The 13,064-nt window shown below is 48.0% G+C and overlaps 2 protein-coding genes across 4 annotated transcripts; one reads left to right on the top strand and one right to left on the bottom strand.

Annotated features, from left to right (window-relative positions):
- Window positions 1-183: 183 nt before the first annotated feature.
- Window positions 184-6,214, top strand: LOC119220049 (ADP-ribosylation factor-binding protein GGA1-like). Of its 2 annotated transcripts, XM_037475663.2 has the most exons (17): window positions 184-296; window positions 1,140-1,224; window positions 1,483-1,558; window positions 1,916-2,014; window positions 2,099-2,222; window positions 2,320-2,420; window positions 2,535-2,615; window positions 2,695-2,832; window positions 2,955-3,036; window positions 3,637-3,744; window positions 3,907-4,059; window positions 4,160-4,233; window positions 4,322-4,506; window positions 4,601-4,803; window positions 4,880-5,049; window positions 5,142-5,252; window positions 5,345-6,214. In XM_037475663.2, the coding sequence occupies exons 1-17, from the start codon at window positions 254-256 to the stop codon at window positions 5,453-5,455; spliced, it is 1,944 nt and encodes a 647-aa protein (XP_037331560.2). In that variant the 5' UTR covers window positions 184-253; the 3' UTR covers window positions 5,456-6,214. The 2 variants fall into 2 exon arrangements, with proteins under 2 accessions (XP_037331560.2, XP_062421756.1); XM_062565772.1 differs by having other exon boundaries at window positions 213-1,224.
- Window positions 6,215-6,290: 76 nt separating this feature from the next.
- On the bottom strand, window positions 6,291-13,006 carry ddx17 (DEAD-box helicase 17). 2 transcript variants are annotated; one of them, XM_037475666.2, is made up of 14 exons: window positions 12,935-13,006; window positions 12,598-12,831; window positions 11,746-11,905; window positions 11,561-11,657; window positions 11,341-11,474; window positions 11,198-11,263; window positions 10,903-11,044; window positions 10,634-10,794; window positions 10,340-10,512; window positions 10,045-10,155; window positions 9,799-9,860; window positions 9,641-9,700; window positions 7,319-7,546; window positions 6,291-7,206 (listed from the first exon to the last, which is right to left on the bottom strand). In XM_037475666.2, exons 2-14 carry the CDS (start codon window positions 12,645-12,647, stop codon window positions 6,776-6,778), a joined length of 1,875 nt encoding a protein of 624 aa, XP_037331563.1. In that variant the 5' UTR covers window positions 12,648-12,831; window positions 12,935-13,006; the 3' UTR covers window positions 6,291-6,775. The 2 variants fall into 2 exon arrangements, with proteins under 2 accessions (XP_037331563.1, XP_037331562.1); XM_037475665.2 differs by lacking the exon at window positions 12,935-13,006 and having other exon boundaries at window positions 12,598-12,928.
- Between the last annotated feature and the right edge of the window lie 58 nt (window positions 13,007-13,064).

A 13,064-nucleotide genomic window follows, 5' to 3' on the forward strand; every position in this document is an offset into this window, starting at 1 on the left:
ACTATCAGTGTGTGCCCGGGGTTCTGGAAGGCGTTGTGTGGCCTTTCGCTGGTGCGTCTGACTGTAAGCAGCACCAACTCGTGCGTTTGTTGAGGAGTGACCAGTACCCATGACCATAGATACCCATTTTGTCCGGGCAGGTCGCGCTGAGCCTCGGGGGGTCTCTTCTATGCGCTCTACTTCTACGGCTCCTCTGCCTCTACGTGGAAGTGCGTCCCTCGCGAGACCGACGCACCGCATAAATCTCGCAGTGATGGCTGCGCCGCCCGACACGGAGAGTTTGGAGTCTCGTATCAGTGAGTGTTTTAGACGTATCGCACCGAGCAGGTATGGTCCAGACTGCCGGACCGGCACGCGGCACAGGCCGAGTGCCGTCGCAGACGAGATGACAGCCCGGCGAAGCGACCCTGTCGCCACATCCAGGATGCTAAGCTAGCTGCTAACTGTCAACACACAATTTAACTTACAGCCGCACGGAGCTTCAACGCTGCGGCTCGATGCCTCAAATCGCTATTTTGCGATTATATCTCAAGGGGGGGGGGGCATTTGAAGACACAGAGGGTTAATCGTGATTACGGAAGAGCTGTGCCTTCGTAAGAAAGTTCGAGAAAGACAATGACACCGTGCAAATACCGACAGCAAGCTAGCTCACGCGATGCTCTGTTAGCACATGCAGCGCGTCCTTCTCCGCTCGGTGGCATGCGGGGCTTTTGGGGTCTCGAGTTAATGCATGCGGGGCTTTTGGGGTCTCGAGTTAATTCATTTAACTTCATGGTGTCGCTCGGACTTCTTGGACCGTCTTGGGTCCTTAGGCCCTTCTGTAGCTGCACGGTGAAGGTAGTTCTAGGCGTCAATATTGAAGCTCATTCAGCTGCATTATGAAAAAGATCATCCACAGGCACTCTGTTGCCAGTTGATCCATTACTAGTATAAAATAAGGGGTTAAAGAGCAATCGATCAACCCTCCGCCCTCATGTGGGCGATACCTTTTTTGTTGTGCTTTTGTGTTCTGCAGGCGTTTTCAAAATTGGATCAGATCTGGAACAGTATTAATATAAAAACTATAGAAAGTAGTTTATTTGTGAACCTGCTAAAGTGGCATCTGACAATAGAAACATCTCATTTTTCTAACCTTTCAGACCAAGCTACAAACCCACTGAACAGAGACACGGACTGGAGCAGCATCCGGGCCTTCTGTGACCAGCTCAACAATGATTTGGAGGGGTAAGAGGGCCCGGACACCATTTGGCCTTTATATCTTTTGTCTTTTCACTGATGCTGATTCAATTTTATAAATCCTGGAGACCTTGGCTGTTGCAGTGGACAGACTTTGTACCAAAAGAGGATTCCCTGTTGAATTTCAGATCAATCAAATCCTTAATGTTTGATGACAAGGCTAAACCGTCAGTTCAAATGGACATATATTTAATTACATTTCTCCATTTCCCACGATGGCCTGGACGTTTGTGTCTTCTGTTCCAGCCCTCAGCTTGCCACAAGGCTCCTGGCCCACAAGATCCAGTCTCCACAAGAGTGGGAGGCCATGCAGGCCCTGCTGGTGAGTTCAGATCTGACTCAGGATCTGCTAGTTGGAATCGGCTGCCTCTGTCCTGATTTTAATGTGTTTTTATTTTTACTAATCCACTAGGGCTGTTTAAATGCTCTATTTTGCTAATCTAATGAGATTTGGTTTGTTTATATTTGGCTGTGTACGTTTCCTAATAATAGGTTTTACTGCTATAAAAAACAATATTGAAGATCATTTTTCCATGAGAAAATCCAGTCAGTGTTCCCGATTATATCTCATTAATATGAAGCAATGCTCCTGAAAACATAACTTGAATATGTAAATAAATAGTTTGATGTGGGATTCCTTATGAGCTTGTCAGATTCTTGCATTGTGTTTGTGGCCCAGGTTCTGGAGACGTGTATGAAAAACTGCGGGAAAAGGTTTCACAGTGAAGTTGGAAAGTTCCGTTTTCTCAACGAACTCATCAAAGTAGTTTCTCCAAAGGTAAGACTCCCCCGAGTGTTTCTCTGGGTCCATGTTCTTTCTCCCCCTCTCTGGTCATATGTTCTCACTTGCTGTGGTCATCAGTACTTGGGCTCCCGGTCACCAGAGCCGGTCAAAAGGAAGGTTTTGGAGTTGATCTTCAGCTGGACTTTGGGTTTACCTGATGAGGCCAAGATCTCAGATGCCTACCAGATGCTGAAGAAACAAGGTGAGATGCCATCAGACTAATGCTGATTTTAGTAATTACAGTGGTCACGAATAATTGGAAGTGTTTTAACTCTGCTATTTCTTTTTTTGTAAATCAGGTATTATTAAACAAGACCCAGAGCTGCCTCCCGACAAGCTGCTGAACCTTCCTCCACCCAGACCCAAGAATGCCATTTTTGAGGATGAGGAAAAGTCAAAAGTGAGTAGCGTCTGTTTATAATCAGTTATTTGAAAAGATGCTTTTGAACACTTTATCAAAAGTGGCCTCTGTGTTCACTCCTTTTTCACCATGAGAACCCTTCTGCTTTGTCAGATGTTGTCTCGCCTGTTGAACAGCTCGCACCCCGACGACCTGAAAGCCGCCAACAAACTCATCAAGGAAATGGTCCAAGAGGTACCTGTTGTTTTTCTATTGCTTCATGTATGATCTCTTCTGTTTGTGGCCGTGGTGAAACGCCTTGGGTCCGTTGCAGGATCAGAAGCGAGCGGAGAAGGTGTCCAAACGGGTGAACGCCATTCAGGAGGTGACTGAGAGCGTCGCTCTGCTCACTCAGCTGCTGCAGGACTACGACGGCGCCGCCGACAACCAGAGCAACGCCGACCTGGTCCAGGTGAACTAGAAAAGAAACTTGAGTAATATTTTGTGCTTTCCATTATTGTAAGTTCTTTATGTACAAAACGTACTGTTTGTTTACTTGTGTAGGACGTATCACGGATTGTTTTGTGTCATCAGGATCTGTACCAGCGCTGTGAGAAGATGAGACCCACACTGTTCAGACTGGCAAGTGATACGGAGGACAATGACGAGGCTCTCGGTGAGCATCACTCGCATTCCAGTGGTCTACTGGAGTTAATGGGTTGGGCTTAGCTGCTATGGTTGACTATAGTGTAAGAAACTAAATCCAAAACGTCTTTACAAGGTCAATCTAACGGATTAATCTGCCCAAAACAACTTTGGTTGAATGTTTCCTTGCTGCATCGGAAGTCTTATTTTCAGCCCACCTTTCTTCAATAATCACTTCTACATTACATTTCATGTCATTTAGCTGACGCTTTTATCCAAAGCGACGTACAATAAGTAGAGATACAAACTCAGAAGAACAAGTAACAAGAAAGTACATTTTTCATCAAATAAGCAGTTTCAAAACATGTGATAGAAAGTTCCATTATAAGTACAATTTAAGTGCTACCATTTGTTAGTGTTTTACTTAAGGTAGAGTCTAAAGAGGTGTGTTGATGTGAGGTCAGGTGACGTTTAGCACTAGAGATTAAAAACAGAAGGTAAAGGCTCCAAGGGGCTGTTTAAATGACGCCTCTTGTGTGGTCGTCCTTCTGTCCTCAGGAGACACAGAACTTGAACTGTTGCCATAATCCTGTAGCATCAAAGTAGAAAATGTTTTCTCCTGTTTCCACAGCTGAGATCCTGCAGGCCAACGACAGTCTGACACAGGTCATCAACCAGTACAAGCAGCAGGTGAAGGGGGAGATGGTGAACGGCAACAACACGTTAAACAGGACCACAGGTGGGTGAAGACGTACCTGAAGGGGAGTCCCCTGATTGGCTGTAGAATTATCAGCTGAGCCCGGTCCCCCACTGACTGACTACTCCAAGCACTGTTGGACACTTTCAATATTATATTTGTTTGCCTGTGCACTTTTATATTCTAATATATACTTCCTCACAGGCGGAGGAACAGCGCTGCTCGATTTGTCAGGATTGGACACGTCACCACAGTCTCCTCCGTCCTTCCCAGAATTCCCCACTCCAACAGACCGCCTCAACGCCCCTTTGCAGGAGATGGGGATCAGTCTCCTGGATGACGAGCTCATGTCACTTGGTAACGACACGTCAAACCCCCCCCAACATGCTGTCTGCAGGATATTGATTATGTGTTTCTTTAGATAAACAAGTAGCGTCACTCTTTGTGCATCCCATAGGTTTAAGTGAAGGAACACACACCTCCAACCCTCCTTCCCAGCCTGAGGACTCCACCGCCTGGGACTCCTTCCAGGTTTAGCATCATTCATCTGTCCATCATGTCAACATGGCCCTCCATAGAGCTCCAGTATAATCCAGACATCCGTACTTTCTCCTTCCAGTCCTCTGACAGCATAGACACAGACATCCCAGCGGGACCCAGCCTCCTTCTGAGTCCAGACCCCTCCCTCTCTCAGCCCCTTTCGTCCAGCTCCACACCTGGGCACTCGGCCCTGGACGAGCTGGACCTGCTGGGAAAGACGCTGATGCAGCAGTCGCTGCCTCCAGAGGGCCTGCAGGTCAAATGGTATTTAACTAACGCCACTGGAAGTGTGGGGAGTGGTCTACTGGTTCAACCATCAAAGCAAACTGGGATGAATTGTTCATTTATTGGCTTTCAGGGACAAGCAGCAGTGCAAACCCACTCTGAGGGACCTCCAGAGCAAATCTGGGTGCAACATCACCCCGACCCCCATACCCACCTTCGCCGCTGAGCCCGGCTCCACGGCGACGTTGCTGGACGCGTCCCCCCCGCGCACCAAGACGCGGCCTGCAGACGTCACGCTGGCGGATGTTTTCGTACCGCTGGAATCCATTAAGCCCAGTAGGTAGAACCCGACTGCTCAAAGCATCTTCCTGCCTGCAAGAGTGGGTCATGGACTCTGTGTCTCTGTCCCCAGGTAGTCTGTTACCTGTGACGGTGTTTGACGGACACAGCCTGCGGGTTCTCTTTCACTTTGCCAGCCACTCGCCCCCCTCTCGTCCGGATGTGCTGGTGGTGATCATCTCCATGTTGTCCTCCGCTCCCGTCCCCGTCTGCAAGATAGACTTCCAGACCACGGCTCCAAAGGTCAGCAAAGGTCGCTTCATTGTACTTAACCACCGCAAGTGATTCATCGCCCGGGTTTAAAGGTTCGACTTGTTTTTATTGATCAACTGAAGTCCATGGCGGTGAAGCTTCAGCCCCCATCAGGAACCGAGCTGCCAGCTTTCAACCCAATCCTCCCCCCTGCTGCTGTCACACAGATCCTGCTGCTGGCCAACCCAAACCGGGTAGGCACAGTTATCCCGCCCCCTGAAAGCAGCCACTTAGATGATTACAAATTCTGTTAACTAGAATCTCTCATTGTGTGTTTGTGCCTCAGGAGAAAGTGCATCTGCAGTACAGATTAACCTTCACCATGGGGGAGGAGGAGTACAGCGAGAGCGGCGGTCTAGAACAGTTCCCTCCTGCAGAGACCTGGGGGAACCTATAGCGTTGAAACGCAACCTCGACCCGACAGACTCTCAGACTGCGCCTCACTTCCTGAAACCACCTCTCCAACGCGACACTGTGCATTCGCTCAATTTCCTTTTGTAAACACGTACTTTCTTTGATCGGTATTGATTGGTTTCCTTGCTTTTGCGCCTGTGCTTTTTCATATTGGTTTTAACAGGCTACATCAAATTGTTTGTTCGTTGTGCTCGATGTTCTGATCAGTTGCGTCGAGCTTTTCATGTGGGACACACAGGACGTTACATGGGCATCTTAGTTTATACTTAATCATTGTTTTGTGATGTTTTTGTAATTTATTTTGTTACGAATGAGGACACTTTCTGATTTGCACAGAAAAAGATTTTTGATTGTACGGTGGTTCTGTCTGTTCATCGTGTGGAAAAGAACAATTAACTCCAGAATTGTGTACCATTTACCTTATGTGCCTTGTTTGCAGTTCTAACATTATTTAACGGATTTGTTTTGTTTCTCATCTGTGACACACAGTTCAGCTAGAATATTCTTAGTATATTTAGATTTCTTATTTTCACTGTTTTGCTGGTGATCTCAAACAAGTTCAAGTGGTTTACCAGCGTGCGATGCATGTCAGTTCCCCCCCCCCCCAGGCTCTCATTAATCTCCAATACGACTGCTTTGTAAATACCAATGATTGCAGTCCTGTTATGTACATTTGACTTGTGCGAGCGCATAATTCTGGTAAAATATTCCAAATGGGTAATAAAGGATTTTTCTTGGTGAACTGAAGCCGTTCATTTGTGTAGCGACAACAGTTTGCTACATTCAGACTCTAATGGTAAGAAAACAAAGACCACAGGTTGATACATTGAGTTTTATTAAACTAAAAATGATTATTCTGCATTTGCTAAGAAAAACTCTCCCCACACTGGTGATTAACTGGTGATTAATGTGAAAGAAAAGCTCATTTATATGCATGTGATTCACTAGAGCCGAAGCACAGCTGCCTCTATCAGGCCAAAAGTAATATGTATAAAAGAAAAATCCCTTTACAGATAATCAGTTTGAGCACAATGATTAAAACAGATTGTGACTTTTAAACAAAAAAACCTTAAACCTAGAAAAGAAACGGCTCTTATACAATAATTAGCTTCAGCACCTACCTCACACACCTAAAGGGAAAATCTGATTACAATACAAAGACGTTTATGCCCCCCCCCCCCAAACCATCATAAAACTTAATCAATACGTTATACTTAATCAGACAAGCTTCTGTGAAACTGCATTAACTCTGATTCATGTGATGCAATGGTCAGAGTGGGGAGGGACCGACTCACAAATGGCGTTACTTTGTGCCTGGTGGGGGGGGGGGCAGTGGAGGAGCAAACTGAAACGGGGAGTGCCCCATCAGGCCCATCATGGGCTGGGGGAGGTTGAACTGCATCAGCGGCTGGGGCACAGACGGAGAAAGTGGGAGCGGCACCATCCCACCGGCCCCCGACCCAGAACTGCTGCACTGACTGCCGGTGCTGCTGCCGGTGTTCTGGAACTGCTCGTATGAGCTGGAGCTGGAGCTGCGCCCTCCGTCCCTGCTGCTGCGATCTCTGTAAGAGGAGGAAGACGAGGAGGACGAGCGCTCGCCGTCCCGCCGGCCGTTCCGGCTGCTGCGGCCGTCCTTGTCGCCGCCTGCGGGGCGCAGCCGCCTCTCGCACTCGTCCTGGTACATCAGGTTGGGGTTGTTAGCATCGCAGCTACTGCGAAAACGAGGGCGGCCACCTGGAGGTGAAAAAAGAGGAAGACGACACACATCCCTGTATTATTATCCAGCCCCACACGACATCAGGAAATGATTTAGCAACCATATCAAAGTGAGTCATGTCATCCTCACCCCCAGCACGTCCAGTATCCACCAGCTGCAGCAGCTTGGGATTGATGGCCTGTCGGGCCTCCTCCAGGACCCGGATCAGCTCGCGGGCCTGCCGCAGGTTCCCCGGGGTGAAGAAGGTGTAGGCGGTGCCTTTGTTGTTGCTGCGCGCCGTGCGGCCGATGCGATGGATGTAGTCCTCCGACGAGTTGGGATAGTCATAGTTGATGACAAATTTGACATCCTCCACATCTTGACGTTTGGGACGGGGGGGAAAGACGAGGACACAATTCAGGACAAGACTGACACAGTGAGAAATGAACTCCGTTGGTGAAGTTCTGTGTTTTTGAAAAGAGGAACTTGCAGATCATCCTCCATCCCACTTACCTGCTAAATCAACTATTTGTTCAAAAAACAATTAGAAAATGAATTTACTTACCATGCTAATTACTCCTTATCTAGCATAGACCAGTGCACACTGCACATAAGATGCATGTGGCCAAAGGGGGAATTAATTCATGAAAAGTCTGGTTTGCTGAAGAGGAAGCGGGTTGCAGGGGGGGGGAGGGAGTTAAAGTACAGTACTCACCCTATGTCAGAGATTTAGTGCTGGCTTATAAAGTGACCCCTCTGTCTTCCTACCTACCCATCACCAGTCCTGGGAGGTCTGCAGGGGGGAGGAGAAGGACCGCACGGTACGGAAGCGGCCCCCCCACCTCCCTCACAGCAACACCCCCAAGCTGCAGCGGGACTGTGCTGGGATGCAGTGTTATCAGGGCCTCTTCATGTCATACTGCATTTTTATCTCATCTTAGCATCTTAAGTCCTTGTAAGAATGACCTACTTGATGTTGCTCACATTACGGGGGGGCAAAAAAACTCCCATAATAAGCAATGTGTGATGCAGAGCGATGGAAATGGCAGATTCAATGGTATGTGGATTTGTTGTGGCTTGTTCCAAATGCCTCAGATGGCATCGAGTTTATTACCCAGAAACAAACACTGAGGAGAAGCCAAGTGAAGGTTCTGAGATGTGTGAGGGGACACGAGTCCTCACTGAGAGGTATTAACAGACTGGTGGGATTAGGTCTACAGTCCTACAGGTAAAGACCGGTTAAAAGCAGGACAAACAGTGGATTTGGGAATGGGGGGGGGGGGGGGCAAAGGGACAAAATGGGTCAGTAATTTTAAAAAGGAAACAACAGGAAGATAAACAGGACCGGACAGGAAGTTGGGTGGTAAAAAGAGAGAGTGAAGAGGTGGACCAGAGGAGGAAGAGAGTGCGAGAGAGGCCGAGGAGGGGGGGGGGGGGGGAAACTGGATTATAGAGAGGTGGCTCCTCCAGGCCAGGACTCCTGCCAGCCAGGACCAGACATGACGTCCGCAGAGGGAGAGGCCGGCCGGCACAGCAGTGGTGGGGGGTGTCGGGGGCTGGCATCAGGGGGCAGTTCAGAGGGAAGCCGGCCATGCCTGGCTTCGGCTGCTGTGCACGCTCACTTCCTGGCAGCTGTCTTCTTGTGACGCACCAATCAGACTGGGTTGTATCTGCAGGACCAATTTGGGGCAAAAACATTCACCCTCCAAAGTTTGCTACTGAGGGTGGAAAAGTCTCCTCAATCCATCTCCTATCAGAATAAATACGGGAATATTAAAAAACGTTTTTAAAAAGTGTCCAAGTCTGAGTCTGAGTTAATTCAATCAACTAATGTTGTGGTGCGTCACTGTGACGATGGCGTGGCTGAGGGGCCCCCAAGCCTCCTCTCCTCCGTACCCCCCTCATCGCCCTCTCTCCTGACAGCCGCCCCCGACCCTCGGATCAAATTTGGAAGACCAGCAGCACCCCGCGCTTGCACCCCCACCCCTGTCGTCCAGGAAGGGGGGAGAGTCTTGTTTGGGGCTGTGTCTGGGGCCGATTAATCAGGCCGTCTCTCTCCCCACGTCAGCTTTCGATTCGTCATGCCTAGGTCCGGCTGCAGGCTCCCGAGGGCCTGTGTGCTTCTAGATGCCGGAGAAGAGACTTGGAAACAAAACAAAAAAAAAATATGAAAAGAAAACAAATGAACATAGAGTTAGGTTAAAGGTTGCAAGCCATCCTGTAAAGGGCTGCTTGTCCAACACTCACCCCGTAACGTCAACATCATTTTCACGTTCAGCCTTCAATTATTCAATAGAGCAAAGTGGCTTAAACCAAAGCATCATGTTCTCCTCTGTATGTGTCTGTGATGGTTTTCATCATAAATGACCGTGATTACTGATACCATCATGGACTGACCATTGGTATCATCATACAACTAATTAAATGGCTGGATATATTGGGTGTGTTTGCACGTGAGCACACAGGACCTACCCAAACCACGCGAGGCCACGTCAGTTGCAATGAGGATGGGAGCTTTGCCGCTACGGAATTCTGCAACAAAGATAAACCGGAGGTGAGGAAAAAAACAGAAGAGAAAACAACGCTCATCTAATTTCCCTTTTGTTCAAACGTCAGTATATTTGTTGTACCTGATAACACCCAGTCTCTCTCTGGCTGGCTCTTGTCGCCATGGATACACATCGCTGGCCACCTGGAAGGGACACAAGGAAGCTGTAACTTAAACCGCCATGTGCAGCGGATTGAACTTAAAACCCACAGAGCGATGCGTGTTCCCACATACTTCTGTTTCAGATACAGGATGCGATGAGCATGGTAACAAAAACCAAACTCTAGAGAAAGCTTTTCTATTCCTATTGTAGATCAAAACTACTCACCCATCACGTCTCATCCTGCGTGTGAGATCGTCACAGCGTTTCTTGGTCTCAGCGAAGATGATGGTCTTGTTCTCTTTCTCAGCCATGATCTCCTCCATCAGCTGGATCAACCTGAGGAAAAGTAGCAAAAAGACTCGCTTCAAAAAAGGCCTCGATCATTAAACTATAAGAATTGGAAAAGGGGAGAGAAAAAGAAAAGTAGGAAGCAAGACGAATAAAGCAAGCAGCACTACGAAGGAAGATCAGCACAAACAAAGCAGGAAGAGACCCATCTGCTGCGTGGCAGGCGACCTACTTGTGTTCCTTCTCACTCTCGATACAGACGTCAACGATCTGAAGGATGTTGTGGTTGGCGCTGAGCTCCAGAGCGCCGACATTGATTTGGACATAATCTTTCAGGAAGTCCTCTGCCAGCTGGCGGACCTCTTTGGGCCACGTGGCGCTCCACATCAGGGTCTGTCTGTCGGGCTGGGCAAGGAGAGAAGAATGAATTTTTAATAAAGATTCATGACTGCTTGATCCAGCAGAGGTACATCAAAACACGACATGTAAGCTTTCAGAAGCCAGCATTTCTCTGCCGTTAACTTACCCTGATCTGGTCCACAATCTTACGAATCTGTGGTTCAAAACCCATATCCAGCATGCGGTCAGCTTCATCCAGAACCAAGTAGGTGCAGCGCCGCAGGTTGGTCTTCCCAGCTTCGAGGAAGTCGATCAGACGACCTGGTGTGGCAATGCAGATCTCAACCCCTGAAGGAGACACGTGTAGCATATTACAGACAAATTAAAATGTGGATTTCAATGCAAAGGAATTGTAGTAATGTAAACCAAACTGTCTCTACAGTTAATATGGCCGACCTCTCTCCAGGTCTCTGATTTGAGGTCCCTTGGGAGCACCCCCATACACACAAGTGCTTTTGATGCGGGAGCACTTTCCATAATCGCACGCCACCTGCTGGACCTGCTGCGCCAGTTCTCTTGTGGGGGCCAGGACCAAGCACTACAGAGCACACATAGGCCACAACAACACACCGTTTAATGCACTAGACTCTTTCATTTTGGGCCTGAGATGGCATTTAATATATTTTATTAAACTCTGATGTGTCAAAGTGGACAGCCAAGTGGTTGATGTATTCCCATTGTCTGCACTTACAATGGGCCCATCTCCCCGCTCCAGGTAGGGCTGATGATTGATGTGCACGATGGCAGGCAGGAGGTACTGCGGTGAAACAAAGAGGAGGGCTGTCAGTAGTTTGTGCTGCTGCTGGCGCTTGGTTAGAGGAAGGCGCGTCTCACCGATAGGGTCTTCCCAGAGCCCGTCTGAGCAATGCCCACCATGTCTCTCCCGCTCAGGGCCAATGGGAAACCTTGTGACTGAATGGCTGTGGGCTCCTTGAAATTCTGCTTCACCAGGACATCCAATACATATTCTAGATGGAGAGGCAGAACAAAGGGTTCCGGTTATTTCTGTGACAACTCGTCTTTTTTTGGAGTATCTGTGACAGCACGTGCTTACGGGGAAACTGGGCCTGGTGGAAGTGTGTGACAGGCTTTGGGCAACCTGAACCCCGAACAGTGATTTCCTTCTTCCTGCAGTACTCCTCGATATCATACTGAGAGCACAAGAGAGGAAAACCCACAGACAATCTTTGATAACAAGCCAGGCATCAGAGGATCAGGTTGAGATGTGACGGGGACTACCTCGCTCATCCGCTGCACTTCAGAGTGTTCAACGTAAAAGTTCTTCTCGAATTTAGGAAGCTCGTCCAGGTTCCATCTCTTCTTCCGTAAACGTTCCCCGGGGTTCCCGAACTTCTTGCCCGACGTCGGGCCGCCTCTGCTGGACCCGTAACGAGGGCTCCTGCAACAAAACGAGACCCACACGGTGGGAAATGAATCTATGTGTCAAATCTCATGAATATATATAAATATAAATATGTAAATGTACACCTACTGCAGGAAAGTTACGAGAAAGTCTCACTCGGGCGACGATCAAAGAGCTTTTATTGCGCTATTTGAAGGTGTTTATACGGGATATCTTATTGTGAAAGGCCAGAATTTGGTTCCCGGAAATGTTGTCACATCGATGGTCATTTTGGCCATGTATAAAGGCTCTATGGGCCAACGGAGTCGAGCGTCCGCAGATGGCGGCCATCTTGGTACAGTCAGCTCGCTCACCATAACATTGTGTTGGTAGTGAAATGTGTGCTTGACCAAATGGTTCATTATGAACGTCAGAGATGTAGTTATGACACTGCAAACATACTATGAATAATTTTGTTATGTTCTAAAAAATAGAATAATGTTTTGAAATAAGTATAAGATTTCCCTTTACAAATATAACATTTGCATGTTGAAATCCACACCCTGCACAGAGATGTATTTATGACACTGCATACTTATGAATAATTATAACCATGGGATTTCATACGATCTATGATTATGGCGACCCTTTAATCAATGTTTAATCTCCGCGAAAAACAAACGTTCGCAATGACGATGGACGTCCGTCACGCCTACAGCAGCGCACGGCTAGTTCTTGGTTATTCTTACCCTCTGTCACGGCCGCGGTCTCGGTCTCTGTCCCCGTACGAACCTCTCATTGTGCGGATGGGAGTAGACGAAGTCCAATGATGGTGGCGTTAGCTCAGTGGCTCCTTTTCTCCAAGAAGTTGCCCGGCTGTGGCGTTTCACTTGAACTGTTAACTACCGTCACGGGCCTCGGCAACAAGCCGCCGTAACCTTAGTAATATCAAGCCAAATGACGCACACCGTTGACGTGCAGCGCTGTGTAGATAAAGAAATTCTGTTTGTTCTTAAATTGGAAGTCAAATTTCACAATAAACGATTATTTTTCTGTTAAATAAACTGACAATTTTCCGAGGCCTACCTTTTGCTTTGTTGTTGTGACAAAGCGCATGCGCAGCGGAAGTGGGAGGAGCTGACCGTTTGGGAAGCCCCGCCTCCACGTGTGACTGAACGCCTGTCATTTTTCTGGAAAAGGGAGATTTCTTTTTTGT

Source organism: Pungitius pungitius, chromosome 12, assembly GCF_949316345.1.
Source record: "Pungitius pungitius chromosome 12, fPunPun2.1, whole genome shotgun sequence".
Taxonomy (NCBI): Eukaryota; Metazoa; Chordata; class Actinopteri; order Perciformes; family Gasterosteidae; genus Pungitius; species Pungitius pungitius.